A 15,756-nucleotide genomic window follows, 5' to 3' on the forward strand; every position below is an offset into this window, starting at 1 on the left:
TTCCTCTGATAACAAATCGTGTCGTGCCTTTCCAGGCTTGCTTAAACTTCAGCTGTCCACTCCTGTTCTCATTAAATGACTGAGCTAAATAAACTCGACATGAAATAACATCTCAAAGCCTGGGCCTGGAGAACATACAGCCTGAAGGCACCATGACTTCTTGTGCCCTGTTAAAGTTTGTTCCATCACCATGATGCGCTGTTGCAAGCTAACTAAATGAAGCTGTGTTTTGCACATCTAAGACAGTCGGGCATGGTCCAACTTGGGCCTTCCCTTCAGGTGTTTTGCACTTTAACTCCCACCATTCTTCATAGCCTCAGGCCCCTTCCCTTTCTTTGGGAAAGGAGTTCCAGAGGCAGGGAGCGATCACGAAGAAGGCCTCCTCTCTCGTTCCCACAAACCAAGCTTGAGACGGGAGTGGGACTGAGAGCAGGGCCTCTTCCGCCAATCATAGTGTGCGAGGTGGTCTATATTGGGAGATTCTTTTGATAATACTTGACAAATAACTTCAGTGGCTGGAGGTTATGGATATCTTTAATATGGTGCTTGTTGTAAGTTTTAAAATTGTTTTATTTAATACCTTAATTGGGTTTTTATATTGGGATATGATATTTTAATTGATTATTTATTGCTGTCTAATGTATTTGTATGAATTTTATTTGTTGTACGCCGCTTTGAATCCCATCCACAGGATATGAATTAATAATAATAATAATAATAATAATAATAATAATAATAATAATAATGCGGTAAGACAAATAGCCTGAACCCAAACCGTTGAGGGCTTTATAGGTAACGACTAGCACTTTGTATTTAGCTTGGAAGTGGACTGGCAGCCAGTGGAGCTGCCGTAACATGGGAATGGTTCTCTCCCTGTACGGTGCACTAGTTATGGTAGTAATAATAATAATAATAATAATAATAATAATAATAATAATAATAATAATAATAATAAAACTTTACTTATACCCCGCCACCATCTCCCCGCGGGGACTCGGGGTGGCTTACATGGGGCAAATCACAATATAAAAAAGATAAAACAGTAATATAATATATCAATTAAAACAACAATACAGGATAAAAAATTACATTTAAAACACATAAATGGTAACCTGCCTTTATCACTGCTTGATAATCCTAATGTGCTTTATGTTTTTTCTAGGCGAAGGCCCTTTTCCGGCTGTGAAGGCCACCAAGACATACCAGCAAAACTGCAAGGGAAACTACCTTGGAGCACCGACACCTCAAACTTGCCAGACTTATTCCCAGTCAAGCATTTTATCATTTATTACTAGGAACTTGTGCTTGTAGATGTTTACTCGGGATTCTTCTCAGTACAGTCAACCCTTTTTGAGTATCATTTTTATATTGTGACTGACAATATGCCATACTTTTCACAGTACTGAAATATTTTTTACAGGTTTCCATGATCTTTTCTTTGTTCCCCTTCCCCCCACCACTTTTTTTTTCTTTTTTATTATCACCAGCATCATCACCACCATCATCACCATGTTGAATTCCCTTTCCCACCACTTTTTCTGGATGTATACGATGACGAGGTCAGAGGCTCATGCAAAAGGAGCCTGGTGGGCTTCCCACAAGTGGTTGCCTTCCCTCTGCGTCGCCCTTCCTCCTGCGCGCTCGCTCGCGTGCAGCCTCTCACTCACCCTCAGCACGTTCTAGTGTGGCGGTATCGATTCCTCTTTCTAGAAAAGTCAGGAAGTCCGTTGGTTCGATACTTTTACTTCCCTCCCGTGATTCATCTGAACCCCAGTCATTTCGTACGCACCAGGCACAGAGATCCCGGTCTTTTTACTTCTGGGTTTCCCTAGCTTTTGTGGGCTTATGAGCCAGTAGATTTTTTAACTCAGCAAGGGGTTATGGTATTTGCACAGGTTATTTCAGTAGTTCTCTAGATTTAGGAATAATGGGAGTTGCTTTACCTTTTATACTGTGAATTTTAGAGCTTTTAAATGAACTGTGACAAGGCATTTGGCCTTCCTTCACTCAATTTCCCTTCCTCCTTGTACTTGTTTTGCACTCCTTGGAAGTCTGTATCGCTTGTTCATCCCACATGCCACTGTTTTCTTTCTTTTTGTTTACCATTCAGTTACGCTTAGTAGAGTTTAAGAGGATTGGACCCCGAATGCCGTGAAGTAGGCTGTGGTTTGCAATAGTTCCCCCACCACTGCCCCTGTTATTTGTGTTGGTTTGGATTCTTTTTTTGATAGGGTAGGTTTAAAACCATGAAGATTTTTTTAAGCACTATTTAAACTGGGGAGAGCCCACGTGGTGGAGTGGCTTCAGCACTTGACCATGAGTCCGGAGACCAGGGTTCGAATCCCCGTTCTGCTGTGGAAAGAAGCCCACTCTCTTCATATCAGAGGAAGGCCAAGGCAGACCTCTTCTGGACACGTTTTGCCAAGAAAGCCCCACGACAGGGCCGCCACAAGTCGGAAACAAACATCAATGAAAACTAGTTTGAACTTGGGAGCGCTGGCAACATATCGGAGTCGAGCGTCATCCCGTAAGAGACCACCCAGTGTTTCCTTTCATTGAGTGCTTGTGCAGAATTAGGCCTTTTGGAGGAGAGTGCACTTGTTTCCTTCTTTCAAAAGTTCCTGACATGTCAATGTCATAGTGTATAGTTCGCTGGGTGCATTTTGTAGAGCATGCTGCTGTCAGACATTGCATTGGAGGCACTGTGTTTCCTCCCGGTATGGGCACACCCAGGCCCTTGGGCTCTTTTCGCAGGACTCCTCTCTCTCACCAACCCTCTCCTTCCTTCCTTCCTTCCTTCCTTCCTTCCTTCCTTCCTTCCTTCCTTCCTTCCTTCCTTCCTTCCTTCCTTCCTTCCTTCCTCCCTCCCTCCCTCCCTCCCTCCCTCCCTCCCTCCCTCCCTCCCTCCCTCCCTCCCTCCCTCCCTCCTTCCCTTCCTCCCTTCCTTACCTCCTTCCTTTCGTCCTTCCTTCATTCCCTTTCCTCCCTCCCTCCTTCCCTCTCTCTCGCCTTCCTTCCTTCCTTCCTTCCTTCCTTCCTTCCTTCCTTCCTTCCTTCCTTCCTTCCTTCCTTCCTTCCTTCCATTTGTCTTCCTTCTCTTTTTCCTCCCTCCCTCCCTTCTATCCTCTTCTTTCTCTTTCCTTTTCTTCCTTTCCTATTTCTCTTTCTCCTTCCATCCTTCCCCTTTGTCTTCTCTTTTTCCTCCCTCCTTCTCTTCCTTCCCTCCATTCCCTTCCATCTTCCTTCCATCCTTCTCTCTTTCCTTCCTCCTTCCATCCTTCTCTTCCTTCCTTATTTCCCTCTTTCTCCTTCCCTCCCTCGCTCCTTCCTTCCCTTCCACCTTTTTGTCCTTCCCTCTTTCCTCCCTCCCTTCTCTTTCTTTTTCTCCTTCCTTCCTTCCTTCCTTCCTTCTTTCCATCCCTTTTGTCCTTCCTTCCTTCCTTCCTTCTCTCTCTTTCTCCTTCCTTCCTTCCTTCCTTCCTTCCTTCCTTCCTTCCTTCCTTCCTTCCATCCATCCATCCTTCATTCATTCATTCATTCCATCCCTTTTGTCCTTCCTTCCTTCCTTCCTTCCTTCCTTCCTTCCTTCCTTCCTTCCTTCCTTCCTTCCCTCTTTCCTTCCTTCTCTCTCTTTCTCCTTCCTTCCTTCCTTCCTTCCTTCCTTCCTTCCTTCCTTCCTTCCTTCCTTCCTTCCTTCCTTCTTTCTTTCTTTCCTTCCCTTTTGTCCTTCCCTCCTTCCTTCTCTTGCTTTCTCCCTTCCTTCCTTCCTTCCTTCCTTCCTTCCTTCCTTCACCGTTCCCTCCCTCCCTCCCTTTCCTTCCTTTTCCCTTTCCTTTTCCGCTTAAGCGGCCGAGGGGAAAAGGAAATGGACTGAGCCTGTGAGGACTGGTGGGAGTTGAAGTCCAAAGCACCTGGAGGGAGGGAGGGAGGGAGGGCCCAGGTTTGCCCATGCCTGGGATAAGATCATCCCTGTCCCTTAAGGGGCTCCATTGGGATGAATACAAAGCAGCCACCATTGTGCAGAGTGCATTTTCATGACTACACAGCAGGATTTCTGGCCATTGTCACCGCGGGTGTGATGGATGATGTGATTCCAAATTCACAAATAGAATTGGCAACGCGGAAAACTTTTCAGTGGTATATAAAATTCTATTCTGAACCCTGTGTTCTATTTTTGACACCGTGTGCAGTGCTCCTTCTATGACTGGTATGAGATTGACATGGCATTGCGTGGGCTGCGTAAATGGCAGGGGTGGGAAGAAGGGGGACTGGGTTCGAGCAAACGGGATGTTGGAAGTTTTGAGTTCAAAAGACAGCAGGCACCGTTAAAAGAATTTCAGTTTTGTGAACGTGAGTGTGCTGGTTTACTATTTAATTAGAAGACATGTCTTTATGCTGTTTGGACATATCACACTTAGCTTAATTAGGGAGTCAGTATAAAAACTCAGAACCTTGATGAGAATATAATTCAGCTTTGCGTGATCAGTTTTGCTCTCAAAAGTTTTGCCATAAAAGCTTCTTGTGATTTATCTGGACTCGTTAGGACTTATTCCAGGGGAAGAAGCACGGGGTTTGGCTAACCTATTCACGGCGTGTGTTTCAGCCCGTCCTCTACACAAATCAAAGTCACAAGACTAGGCTTTGTAAAAGTCGGTACGTAGCACTTAAACTAATTTATTTATTGTGGATCGTAACGTTGGGTGTTTCACGTTTTTCACGCTGGTTCTTGGTACTCGTGCAGCCTTATCTCCTCTTACATAGAAAACTTAAAGCGGAAGACCTGTGGGGTAGTGGGGTGCATGTCTGAAGTGATAGACTTTCCCACAAGTCCAGCACTCTTGCTCCCTTCTTACGGCAACCATTCTTCTTCCAGGTCTTTTAGGAAGCTTCCTTGTCCTCAAAACATCTGCAGTTCAGTCTGAATCATCCCTTTTTCTGTTCTACTGATAACCAACCTGTTCCGTTCAGCATTTCCAATGACTTTTGCATGGCGTGTGAATCCTTCCTCAAATAAGTGTTTAGAAACATGTTTCCTAATCACGGGTCTACTTCTTTCTTTTCCTTTTGCAGTTCTTTTGGTCCCCAAATCTAGTATCCTGCTCCCTTTCTTTGTTACGTATTTCTTTTCCAAACCCTCAACTTTTTATTTTCTGTCGTATTGCTTAGCTTTTTTGTGCACACCTAAATTCCACATACATACATGACTCCTTAAATATTTAGCACTGCTTTAAATCAGGGGTCCCCAACCATGTGGCCCGGCAAGGTCTTTTTCCCAGCGCCTGCTGCTATCGCCATGTGTGCAGGCCCGGCTGGCATATGCATGCATGGCGGATGCATGCGGCAGCGGCAGTGTGAGTGTGTGTGTGGCTTTGGTGAAGGTGAGCGAGTGCAAGTGTATGGTGAGGGTGAGTGAGTGGACGGTGTTGGCGGGTGTGTGGTGGTGTATGCAGTGATGGGTGTGTGGCATGGTCAGTGCATGTTGCACACATAATATAATAATATAAAACTTTATTTATATTCCGCCCTTCTCCCCAAGTGGATTTAGAGCGGATTACAGAATATAAACAGACAGAGGCAAACATTCAATGCTTTGCTACAGTGACATAGAATGAGACACAAGTACACAAAGGCAAAGGCTTCTCCTTTCATTCCCGGCTCTGGAGGCAGTGCTCATCTCTGGCTCTTGGGGAGGTGCTCTTCTCCTTTCCCAAGCAAAAGAGCCTGCATTGTCCATAGCACCTCCTGGTTGTGTGGTCGGCAAGACTACTTGGAGCATCTTTTTGCCTTTTTCCCACCAAAGCGGTACCTGTTTATCTACTCACATTTGCATGTTTTCAAACTGCTAGGTTGACAGGAGCTAGGTCTAATAGCGGGAGCTCATCCGACCCGTGGATTCAAAATGCTGGCCTTCAGGTCAGCAGTTTAGCAGCACAAGAGTTTAACCCATTGCGCCACCGCAACCACATGCGCACACCCGACTCTTGCTATGAACACCCACACACAACTAAAGTCCGGCCCCTCAACAGTCCGAGGAACCATGGACCGACTGCATTAAAAAAATTTGGGAATCCCTGCTTTACATGAACATTAACCTCAAGAATAGCCAGCATTGCAAGGAAGCGGACAGACAGTAGGAGACGTTGTTTGGTTGTCATGGGATTTGTCCATCTTGGGAAATAGTTTTAACCAACCATGGCAGGTTGTGTTAGATAGACCAGTAGTACTTGCAGGATTGAGGCTGGGCCCATAACCAATGTCAGCTATGTCAGGCTGGGCCCATAACCAATGTCAGCACTGTCTATACCAGGCATGGACAAACTTGGGCCTTCTCTCCAGGTGTTTTGGACTTCAACTCCCACAATTCCTAACAGCCTACCGGCTGTTAGGAATTGTGGGAGTTGAAGTCCAAAACACCTGGAGAGAAGGCCCAAGTTTGCCCATGCCTGGTTTTAATACAAATTAAATCTCTCCCAAAGCAAATTACGAATTCTGTTTGTAAACAGTGAGCTGGGCTTGACGGTCGGGTGCTCACCCCGACCAGGCTTCGAACTGTCGATGAGATGTCATTTATGTGTGTGTAATGCTGAGATGACAGCACGACCCCAGTCACATCCTTCTCCAGCTTATGAGATTATCAGGAAATTGTCTTAACTGTATAATAAATGGAAGCTATTTATGAATGAATGTATGTGTGTACAGATGGAAGAGCGTGATGATTCATACTAACCCAATTGAAGGAAAATACTATAATTTCACTGGCGAATAACAGAAATTTTTGTGGAGGAGATTCTTAAAATTGTGGTTTGCCATTTTCATGCAGTGTGTATAATTAAAACATTTTATCTTCCATGTTTGTTTGTTTTTTTACACATTGGATCACAATGTTTTTTTCCAGTGTTGATATGAAGGAGCTTTGTACAAAAAAATAATTTAAGACAATGGTGAATTGTATACAATTGCTAATTCTTTCTTTTAAAAAAATAGCAGAACTTTATAGCTCGTGTAGCTTTTATTTTGGATTTTTTGTAGTCAGAAGGGAAAAATAGGTGTAGCGTTTAGACATTTAAGTGTTCAGACCTGCTACTTGTATTGCGTTTTCAATAAATTTTCAAATACGAAGGTGGCATTCTGTAGTTATCCTTTCAACTTTCATTTCTCCCTTGCAGGCTGAATAGCTACAAGCTGCCGAATTTTGAATTTATCTGTGCAGCTTACATATCTGTACACATAATAAAAGTGAACTCAGGGCAGATTACAATCCACATATAGATGGCAAACATTCAGTGCCATTATTAGACATACAACCGAAACAGAGGCAATTTAACGTTTTTCCTGCTTCATGAGGGTACGCTCGATTCCGGCCATGGGGAGCCGCTTCTGACACCGAGTCCTTGATGGAGTACTTCCTCATTCCTTTCCGCACCCTGCTGAGTTTTTATGGTGTCGTAAATTAAGTTAAATTAGCCTCCCTGCATAAAGTGGTATCTAGAATTTCCTACTAAATAGATACAACTTTTTCGAGCTGCTTAGGTGAGCAGTGAGCTAGGCCATTAATGGTTGGGAGCTCAATCCGACCCGGGCTTCAATCCCATGACCTTTTAATCGGTGATTTATTGCAACTGGCTACTAACCAGCTGCGCCACAGCCCGGCCCTGTATGTATGTATATGTGTGGCTGGAGTGTCCACTCACTACACAGACGAGTTCCCGCTTCCACAAATAGCTCTAGCTCCCACTATTCAGGCGACACCAATGACATTGCAGGTTATAGCGAGCGCACCATAGTGCACATCAGCCCAATGAAGGCTTTCAACCGGGGACCATCCCATCCTATGTGTTGTCGAAGGCTTTCATGGCCAGAACCACTGGGTTGCTGAGATGGTTTCCATCCCAACGACTTCCAATGTCTGCTTTGCTTGTATGTGGGACACCAGGGTCTCTACACGGCGTGTGTGCGCACGGTGACTATCTTTTCACATTGGAATGGAAATGCTAAGCCTTTATTTACGAGTCACCTTCTGCGACACAGCGCCAGCAGAGGGAGCGCATAGAGAACTTGGAAATGCTGCGCATACCTTTGCTTGGCTGTTGAGCAAAACGTAAGCAGAGTCCGGACAGTCTTCCCTTGGAAATCCTGTTACCTTTCACGTCCCGATTCGTCCTACTCACGCCTTTTAAAGGCAGTCTTGTATCTTTATCTTAAGAAAATATTTAAACGGTTTTGTTTATTTTAAGTTGTGAAAATTATCTCAAATCATTAGTTTTCTCTTTTGTTTCCCCCCCCCCCCCTTAAATAATCTAGAAGTGCCATAAACAAACTGCAAAGAGGGCACACAAAAACTATTTTGGATTATGTCAAATTTGCCCCTGCTTCCCCTAAATCGGTGCCTTATGTAATAAGCAAGATGCAACTTGGCCTCATTCTGACAAGGATGAATCCACATCATAAAGTGTTGCAAATGACTCAAAATAACTTCCTTTAAATGAGTGTTGACTGTGTGACCATCCAGGGCCCATTTGTGCTGCTTATGCCTTTGGGCCAAAAAAAATGCTACTACAGTACAATCAATCAACCCTTTTTGCTTGCTCGCAGGAAGTTCCAAATACCTACCTGTGGTCTTGATTACCAATCGGAGAAACGGTGGGCAAGTTAGTGTGTCTGCAGCCCACAAGCGGTTGCTGCGTCTGCACTGCTCTGCAAGTGGGTCACGGGCAGCTTAATGTGCGGGAAGCCATGGAGTCGGTCTGGAGCCCAATGTCGTGGGATCAGGATGTCTGATTACAAGGAAGATTTGCCACAAAGGAGGAGGAGGAGGAGGGCAGCGCATGGGCAGCGCATCAGTTCTTGCTGTAAGAAGGAAGGGGATGTGAACGGACTCTTAAGACTGCTGCAGCTTGGAATTGAGGGCCGGAAGCCGTAGGACACTAAAGGGAGAATTTGGGGGGGATTATAATGCAAAATCTACCTCTTTCCCCCAAGCACTGAGTTTAGCTGAGACATGGGCAAATTTGGGCCCTCCGGATGTTTTGAACTCCAACTTCTACAATTTCTTACAACCAGGAGTACTGTTAGTACTACTGGCATGTCGTGTTAGATACACCAGTAGTGATTGCAGGATTGAGGCTGGGCCCATAACCAATGTCGGCACTGTCTATAGCAGGCATGGGCAAACTTGGGCCCTCCTGATGTTTTGGACTCCAACTCCTACAATTCTGTTAGTACGAACTGGCATGTCATGTTAGATAAACAAGTAGTAATTGCAAGATTGAGGCTGGGCCCATAACCAATATCAGGTATGTCAGGCTGGGCCCATAACCTGTGTCAGCACTGTCTATAGCAGACATGGGAAAACTTGGGCCTTCCCTCCAGATATTTTGGACTCCAACTCCCACAATTCCTAACATCCGGTAGTACTGTTAGTACTACTGGCAGGTCATGTTAGATAGACCAGTAGTACTTGCAGGATTGCAACTGGGCCCATAAGCAATGTCAGCACTGTCTATAGTAGACATGGGCCAACTTGGGCTTTCCCTCCAGGTGATGACTTATCAGCAGGTGGCTACATAAATAAGGAGGATGAAAGAATCCATCTTCTTCTCTCCTGTGTGACTCCGTGTGAGTATCCACCTGTGTTGTACGTGATTATCTGATCACTTAAGCGGTTAAGGGGGGAAAGGAAGGGGCCTGAGGCTGTTAGGAATGGTGGGAGTTGGAGTCCAAAACACCTTCAAACTCCCACCATTGGGAAAGCCCAAATTGGCCCATGCCTGTTCTACATCTTTTTACAAAAGTGCTTTTCAAAACAGAATGAATCAGCTTCTCCAGCGCAAAGGAAAATGCCGCCCCTGCCAAAACTGTGCGTTGCTCAGCCGAGGAAGGGAACAGAACAGAACTGAGCTAAAAAGAGAGAGGCAAGGTTCTAATGCTGGTTATTTTTAGCATAGCCGGCCCCTTTTGCACGACTTCTCCCCAGCAAGAGCAAAAAAGGATCGGACTTAGTTCAAGTTTACTTAACCAGGCACAGGTCAAAAGGTGGCCGAGGCCCTCGGGGAGTTTTGGGAAAGGGACCAACTGCAGAAGAAACCACGTGTAAATAAGAACCAGAGGCTGCCGTTTCCCAGAAGAAGAAATCTTGGGAAGGCCTGCACTTTTTCACTCTCCAGGAAGGGCTTCAGAGACACAAGACTCCGTCCCTCTGAAGATGTCGCGTGTTTGGAAGAGTTGGCTGACCATACAGCGCAGGCATACTCCATTTTGAAATTAAATGGATGATTTCCCCACCTTGGTCGAACACTAGCAAACTATCAATTTTACTCTGGGGTTCTCCACTGATTTGACATCCCATTGAAGAGATTGTCCCCACCCACGGTCCCTCCCGTTTTCGTTTCTTCCGGACTATGATTCCGCACGCACTTTCCCCAAATGTCGTTTAGCCATCTCCGTTTTTATCCCAGTTTCTTTTGGTTTTTAAGGCATGTGTAGAAGGACCCTATGTCCAATGTATTGTCGAAGGCTTTCATGGCCAGAATCACTGGGTCTTTCGGGCTGTAATATATTATAAAACATTTGAAGAAGGGTTACCGAAACTGGGATACAACCCAGGAACCAGTTGTAAACGGCGTAAATGGATATATAACCAGCTACTCAGGATCTACATCAGCATTGATTCGAGTCCTGAGGAATCCTTCCAGAACTGCAGAGATTCTGAATCGGTTTGCCTTTAAGCAATCAAATCCTTTTAGAGACTTAGATCATATTGTTTGATACTGAGTTTGATACTTTTGGGTTATATACCATAGGACTGAGCATTGATTCTGTGAATGTGATATGTATATGATGCTCTAATATACATATTGTGCACTACTTATGTTTTGAACCATTATTGTGTTTTGCATAGCTCATTACAATATTAAAATACTGTCTGTGGTAGGAATGGGCAAACTTGGGCCTTCCTTCCAGGTGTTTCGGACTCCAACTCCCATCATTCCTAACAGCCTCAGTCCCCTTCCTTTTCCCCTTTAGCCGCTTAAGCCAGTGTCCCTTACTGATGACTTATCAGCAGGTGGCTAAATATATAAGGAGGATGAACAAATCCATCTTCCTCTCTCCTGTGTGACTCAGTGTGAGTATCTGCCTTCTTTGCATGTGATGATCTGATCACTTAAGAGGAATGGTGGGAGTTGGAGTCCCAAACACCTGGAGGGAGGGCCCAAGTTGGCCCATGCGGACTCTAAAGGTTGATGAGGGCAGGGGTTTACCCAGGAATGTGCAGGCCCAACTGATTAAAGATCTGCTCTTCCACCTCGGAGCAAAAGATCACAGGCAGGGATTGCGTTTAATCCCCAATGAGCTTGGAAACAAGGATCTATGTATAAAAGTATAATCTCACAAGATTTAAAACCAGGTTCTTTGCTACTTTCGGAGGCGTCAAACATTCGTTTCCGAACCTCTAGCCATCCCATCACTCGCTCTGGAGTCCCACCATGAGTTCTTAGAGGAGGAGTGATTGACGGACGCACTTTCTCCACCCCGTGGCATCAGAGCGGGGAGTCCATTCCCATTTCAAAGCGAAGGGTCGCATGCAGGCGAGTGGGGCGGGAGCTCGTAAGGCAACCCACGGAGCAGCATCCCGGATGGCCCTCCTCCAACGGCCCAAGCAGCCATAACCGCAAAGCTACATAGATTCAGAGCCAATGCCCAAGACAGTGGAGCAGATGGACAGAACGGGAACAAGAATAGTCTCTCTAACGCAGGTCAGATGCCAAGGCCCATCTCTGAGTCCAGTTCCAAAGACACGTGTCCGCTTTCCCCCCTGGTCGGCTCTCTCGTCGTCTCCAACAGCCTATCGGAAGACTCGCCCTTGCTTTCCAGTTTTGCATAGTTGACTAGGCCGATGTGGTCGAGTCTAGGCCAGCTTCTGTTTTTCTTATTGTTGACCGATGCCATCAAGAGCACCTTCTGTTGGCCAAGATCTAGGGACTTGGAATGACCTGAACTGGAGACCTGAGGGGTTGAACCAAATTCCCTCTTTGTGTACGGAGGGTGCAGGCGTTTTTCAGCTGACGTGCCCGAAGGAGGCTCGTTGTCCATCTCAATAACCACGTGGCTGTCTTTGAGTTCCTTAATGCAATCTGTTTGGAGAGTCCAGGAGAGTCTCAAGATCTCCTCCTCTTCTTGCAACTCAACAGCATTTCCTTCCACGTCCTGCACCATCGTATGAGAAGCACCTTGTTTATCCAAAAGACAACGGTTGAGTTTCATGAGAGGCAGTGACAAGGTGTTGGCAGATGTGGAGGCGAATGAGTCAGATCCTTGTGTGGAGGGGCAGCCCGCGTTTTCCGGCACCACGTTCCCAGAGTCTGAGTGGACGCTCAGGAAGGAAAGGGAAGGCGAGAGGCTGTTGTGGTGAAGGAGCCGCGTGGCCGCCTGGAGCCCCTTGGAGCTGCCGTTGCTGGCCCACTTCTTCATGGGGCTGGAGTAGGACTGGAAGCCACTGGAAGAGAGGTCCACTTCGTAGCAGCCTTCCACACACTCCGCGTTGGCCAGGAGGGCCGGAGGGGTGGACCGTCTCTGGAAGTAGCCGCTGGCTTGCCTGGTGTCCGGCGGCAGGACCGTCCCCATGGAGTAGAGCTCCCTCTGCATCAACAAGCGCGTCTCCATGTCCCGGTTCTCATAGAGCATGGTGTTTGCGCAGATGAAGATGAAGAGCCCGATGCCCATGATCACGGGACCAATGAGCTTCAGCTTCTCGCTGTGAAGGACGGGATGTGCAACGATCCGCACTTCCTTCTTGATCTCGTCCGTGCCGTTGGAGGTCCCGGGCCGTCCGCCTCCGGCCCTGGAACGGTAAGGCCAGTACCCGATGACCGCGATGGTCATGCCCACCAGGACGACCGAGACGCCCACCATCACAAAGGCTCCGGAGGGGGAGCGCATGCGCAGCTGACCCTTCACGACCACTTCGGAGGGGACTTTGCGCCGAAACCTGTGCCGGTGCCACCGGGAAGGGGTGGCCGCTCCCGCCGGCTTCTTCTCGGGCGGGTTCTGCTTCGTCATTGGGCTTTTGGTCTCAACACCTCCAGCTGTAGACGTTGTCATTGTGTTGTCCTTGGGTCACCTGACAACAGCGGGAGAGAGAGAGAGAGAGAGACAACGTTAAAGAGCAGAAGGCACACATGTGTGTGCACATACACAGCGGTTTCCAGATCGTTCTTGCTTGGCAAAAATAATGCACGATGCATCCAATCGCTTCCTGAAACAACTACCTGCAGATAGTGGGATTAAATTTGGGATTAATGTCTTGGCAGAAACCATATCAAAACTAAGATACTGTAGCAAACATTTTACTTAATTCTATATACAGTAGAGTCTCACTTATCCAACATAAATGGGCCGGCAGAACGTTGGATAAGCAAATATGTTGGATAATAAGGAGGGATTAAGGAAAGGCCTATTAAACATCAAATTAGGTTATGATTTTACAAATTAAGCACCAAAACATCATGTTATACAACAAATTTGACAGAAAAAGTAGATCAATACGCAGTAATGCTATGCAGTAATTACTGTATTTATGAATTTAGCACCAAAATATCACAATGTATTGAAAACATTGACTACAAAAATGCGTTGGATAATCCAGAACGTTGGATAAGTGAGTGTTGGGTAAGTGAGACTCTACTGTATGTCTAATCTTGGACATGCTTAAAATTTTATATAATGTGATTTTATTTTGTAACGGTATCTGTTTTATATGAATTGTTGTTTTGTAGATTGTTTTATATGAATTGTTGTTTTGTAGATTGTTTTTAGGCATTGAATTTTTGCCTATTTATTGTAAGACGCTTTGAGTCCCCTCAAGGAGAAAGGCGGGGTAAAAGTGATGTAAATAAATAAATAAATAAATATGTCTGGAAGATATCAAAACTAAGTAAGAAGCTATAACAAGCATGGCATTGAGGCTGGGCCCATAACCAATGTCAGGTATTTCTCTGCTCAAACCTACAAGCAATATTAAAGCACTGTCTATAGCAGGCCTGGGCCAACTTGGGCCCTCCCACCAGGTGTTTGGGACTCCAACTCCCACCATTCCCAACAGCCTCAGGCCCTCTCCTTTGCCCCCTTAGCCGCTTAAGCCATGCCACCTTTTGACCTTCTTGTCCATTTGTCAAAGGCGACTCTTGTTCTAAGAAGAAGGTTTTGCTGAGACGATGCTTGGCTTGGGCTCAGGGTTGGCGACACAGCGAATGCCGGGACGGCTGATGCATTTCGGGGTCTTGAGTTTGGGGCTGGCAGCGGGACCCGTTGTTGCAGAAGGGCATCATCACCTGTAGGCACGAGAAGCACAAAAACAACTCAATGCAGTCTGACTGGAAGGAGGTTGCTGTCTGTGGGTGCCTATGGAGGAATCATGGAGTGCGGTTGCTGCCAGCACTGACAACTGGCTCTGCTGCTAAGTTATTGCCCTGAGCTCCCATTTTCGCTGCGATTCTAGCTGAACGCCTTTCTTCTTTCGCCCTTCGCCGTTCTTAAAATGTAGGGACTTGTAGCATGTCCTCCTCACCTTCTCCTTCCTCCTCGACTCTTGGCCCCAAACCCCCAAGCGCGACCTCTTCCGCCTCCTGTTCTACCTCCTCCTCAGAAGCAGGAGAGTAGTTCATAACACATATGAAGGGTTTGGCTTCTCACCAACATCGAACAAACCCAAGTCCATCTAAAATGCCAGCAATACAGCTAAGTGGTGTAATGCTATGAGGGTTGAATGAAAAGTAATGCCTCCACCTTCGTAACTCCTCAACAGATGGCAGTCCTGGTCTGCGGCAGGTATTGGCTTGTTCAGGAGACTCTCCTCTACAGTTAGTTCCATGTGGCGGGAAGCCTGAGCATTGAACGGTTGTGTTGTTAAAGTGCAAAGTATGGAACCCTGCACAGACGGTCGGTCAATGCGACTCAATCAACGTGAATTTTTGACAGCAGAAGGTGTCACCCCAAAGGAGATTTACCAGCTGTTTATGGTGATTGTGTTGGTGTGAGTCCTGTGCGTCGTTGGGCGAGTAAGGTGTACGATGGATCCTGTGAGATGCTGGTTGCGGAAACAGTGTTGACTTCTTCCGTGACGGCTTCAGAAAACTTCATTGTTGACAGAAATGTATCCAGTTGTCTGGTGATGATGTGGAAAAGTGAATAGTGGTCGTTAAAGAGGACATTCTAAAGATTATTTCTGCGTTTGATTTATTAAAATATTCCCATCCAAACCCAAGTAACGAAGGTGGAGGCATTTCTTTTCATTCAACCCTCATAGAATGACATGCACATGGACTGGCTCCGTCTCTCATTTACTGGAGTTTGGCTTGTGTGTGGGAACGTGCTGGATAATCCCTCGTGGTAAGTATATATTAACTACTGCAGCCATTGTTGCAAAGATGCCCGGGCTGTGGTGCAGGCTGGTGAGCAGCCAGCTGCAGCCAGCTGCAACAAATCACTCTGACCAAGAGGTCATGAGTTCGAGGCCAGCTCGGAGCCTGCGTTTGTCTCTGTCTTTGTTCTATGTTAAGGCATTGAATGTTTGCCTAGATGTGCCATGTGATCCGCCCTGAGTCCCCATGCACAATGATGAAACGGTTCAGTGTGAATGGGGTCTTTCAATGTTCCTGTTGATTTGAGCAGTGTTGTTTGCCACTCACCTCGAGAGCCGGATGTTGAGAAGCAGGAGGAGGGCGCAGGACGGAACAGCCGTCCATCCCGTCCCTGTGAAGC

At 46.3% G+C, this 15,756-nt stretch overlaps 2 protein-coding genes across 14 annotated transcripts in view; one reads left to right on the forward strand and one right to left on the reverse strand.

Moving 5' to 3' along the window:
• Positions 1 to 7,119, forward strand: part of epb41 (erythrocyte membrane protein band 4.1) — a 44,048-nt gene extending 36,929 nt beyond the window's left edge. For all 11 annotated transcript variants that reach the window (XM_016998788.2, XM_062962824.1, XM_062962819.1 and 8 more), the window contains one exon: positions 1,163 to 7,119. The gene's annotated coding sequence lies outside the window, so the exon portion shown is untranslated. The remainder of the gene's footprint in view (positions 1 to 1,162) is intronic.
• A 4,197-nt stretch (positions 7,120 to 11,316) lies between these two features.
• Positions 11,317 to 15,756, reverse strand: part of tmem200b (transmembrane protein 200B) — an 18,687-nt gene continuing 14,247 nt past the window's right edge. For 2 of the 3 annotated variants that reach the window (XM_062962832.1, XM_062962835.1), the window contains exons 2-4: positions 15,684 to 15,756; positions 14,145 to 14,327; positions 11,317 to 13,117 (exon numbers count right to left, since the gene is read on the reverse strand). The exon at positions 15,684 to 15,756 is cut by the window's right edge and continues 129 nt beyond it. In XM_062962832.1, coding sequence (XP_062818902.1) covers positions 11,755 to 13,098 — 1,344 coding nt within the window. In that variant the 5' untranslated portion in view covers positions 13,099 to 13,117; positions 14,145 to 14,327; positions 15,684 to 15,756 and the 3' untranslated portion in view covers positions 11,317 to 11,754. Of the gene's footprint in view, positions 13,118 to 14,144; positions 14,328 to 15,002; positions 15,161 to 15,683 lie in introns of all 3 variants that reach the window. The other variant, XM_062962833.1, reaches the window with a different exon arrangement.

Source organism: Anolis carolinensis, unplaced genomic scaffold (assembly GCF_035594765.1).
Source record: "Anolis carolinensis isolate JA03-04 unplaced genomic scaffold, rAnoCar3.1.pri scaffold_10, whole genome shotgun sequence".
Taxonomy (NCBI): Eukaryota; Metazoa; Chordata; class Lepidosauria; order Squamata; family Dactyloidae; genus Anolis; species Anolis carolinensis.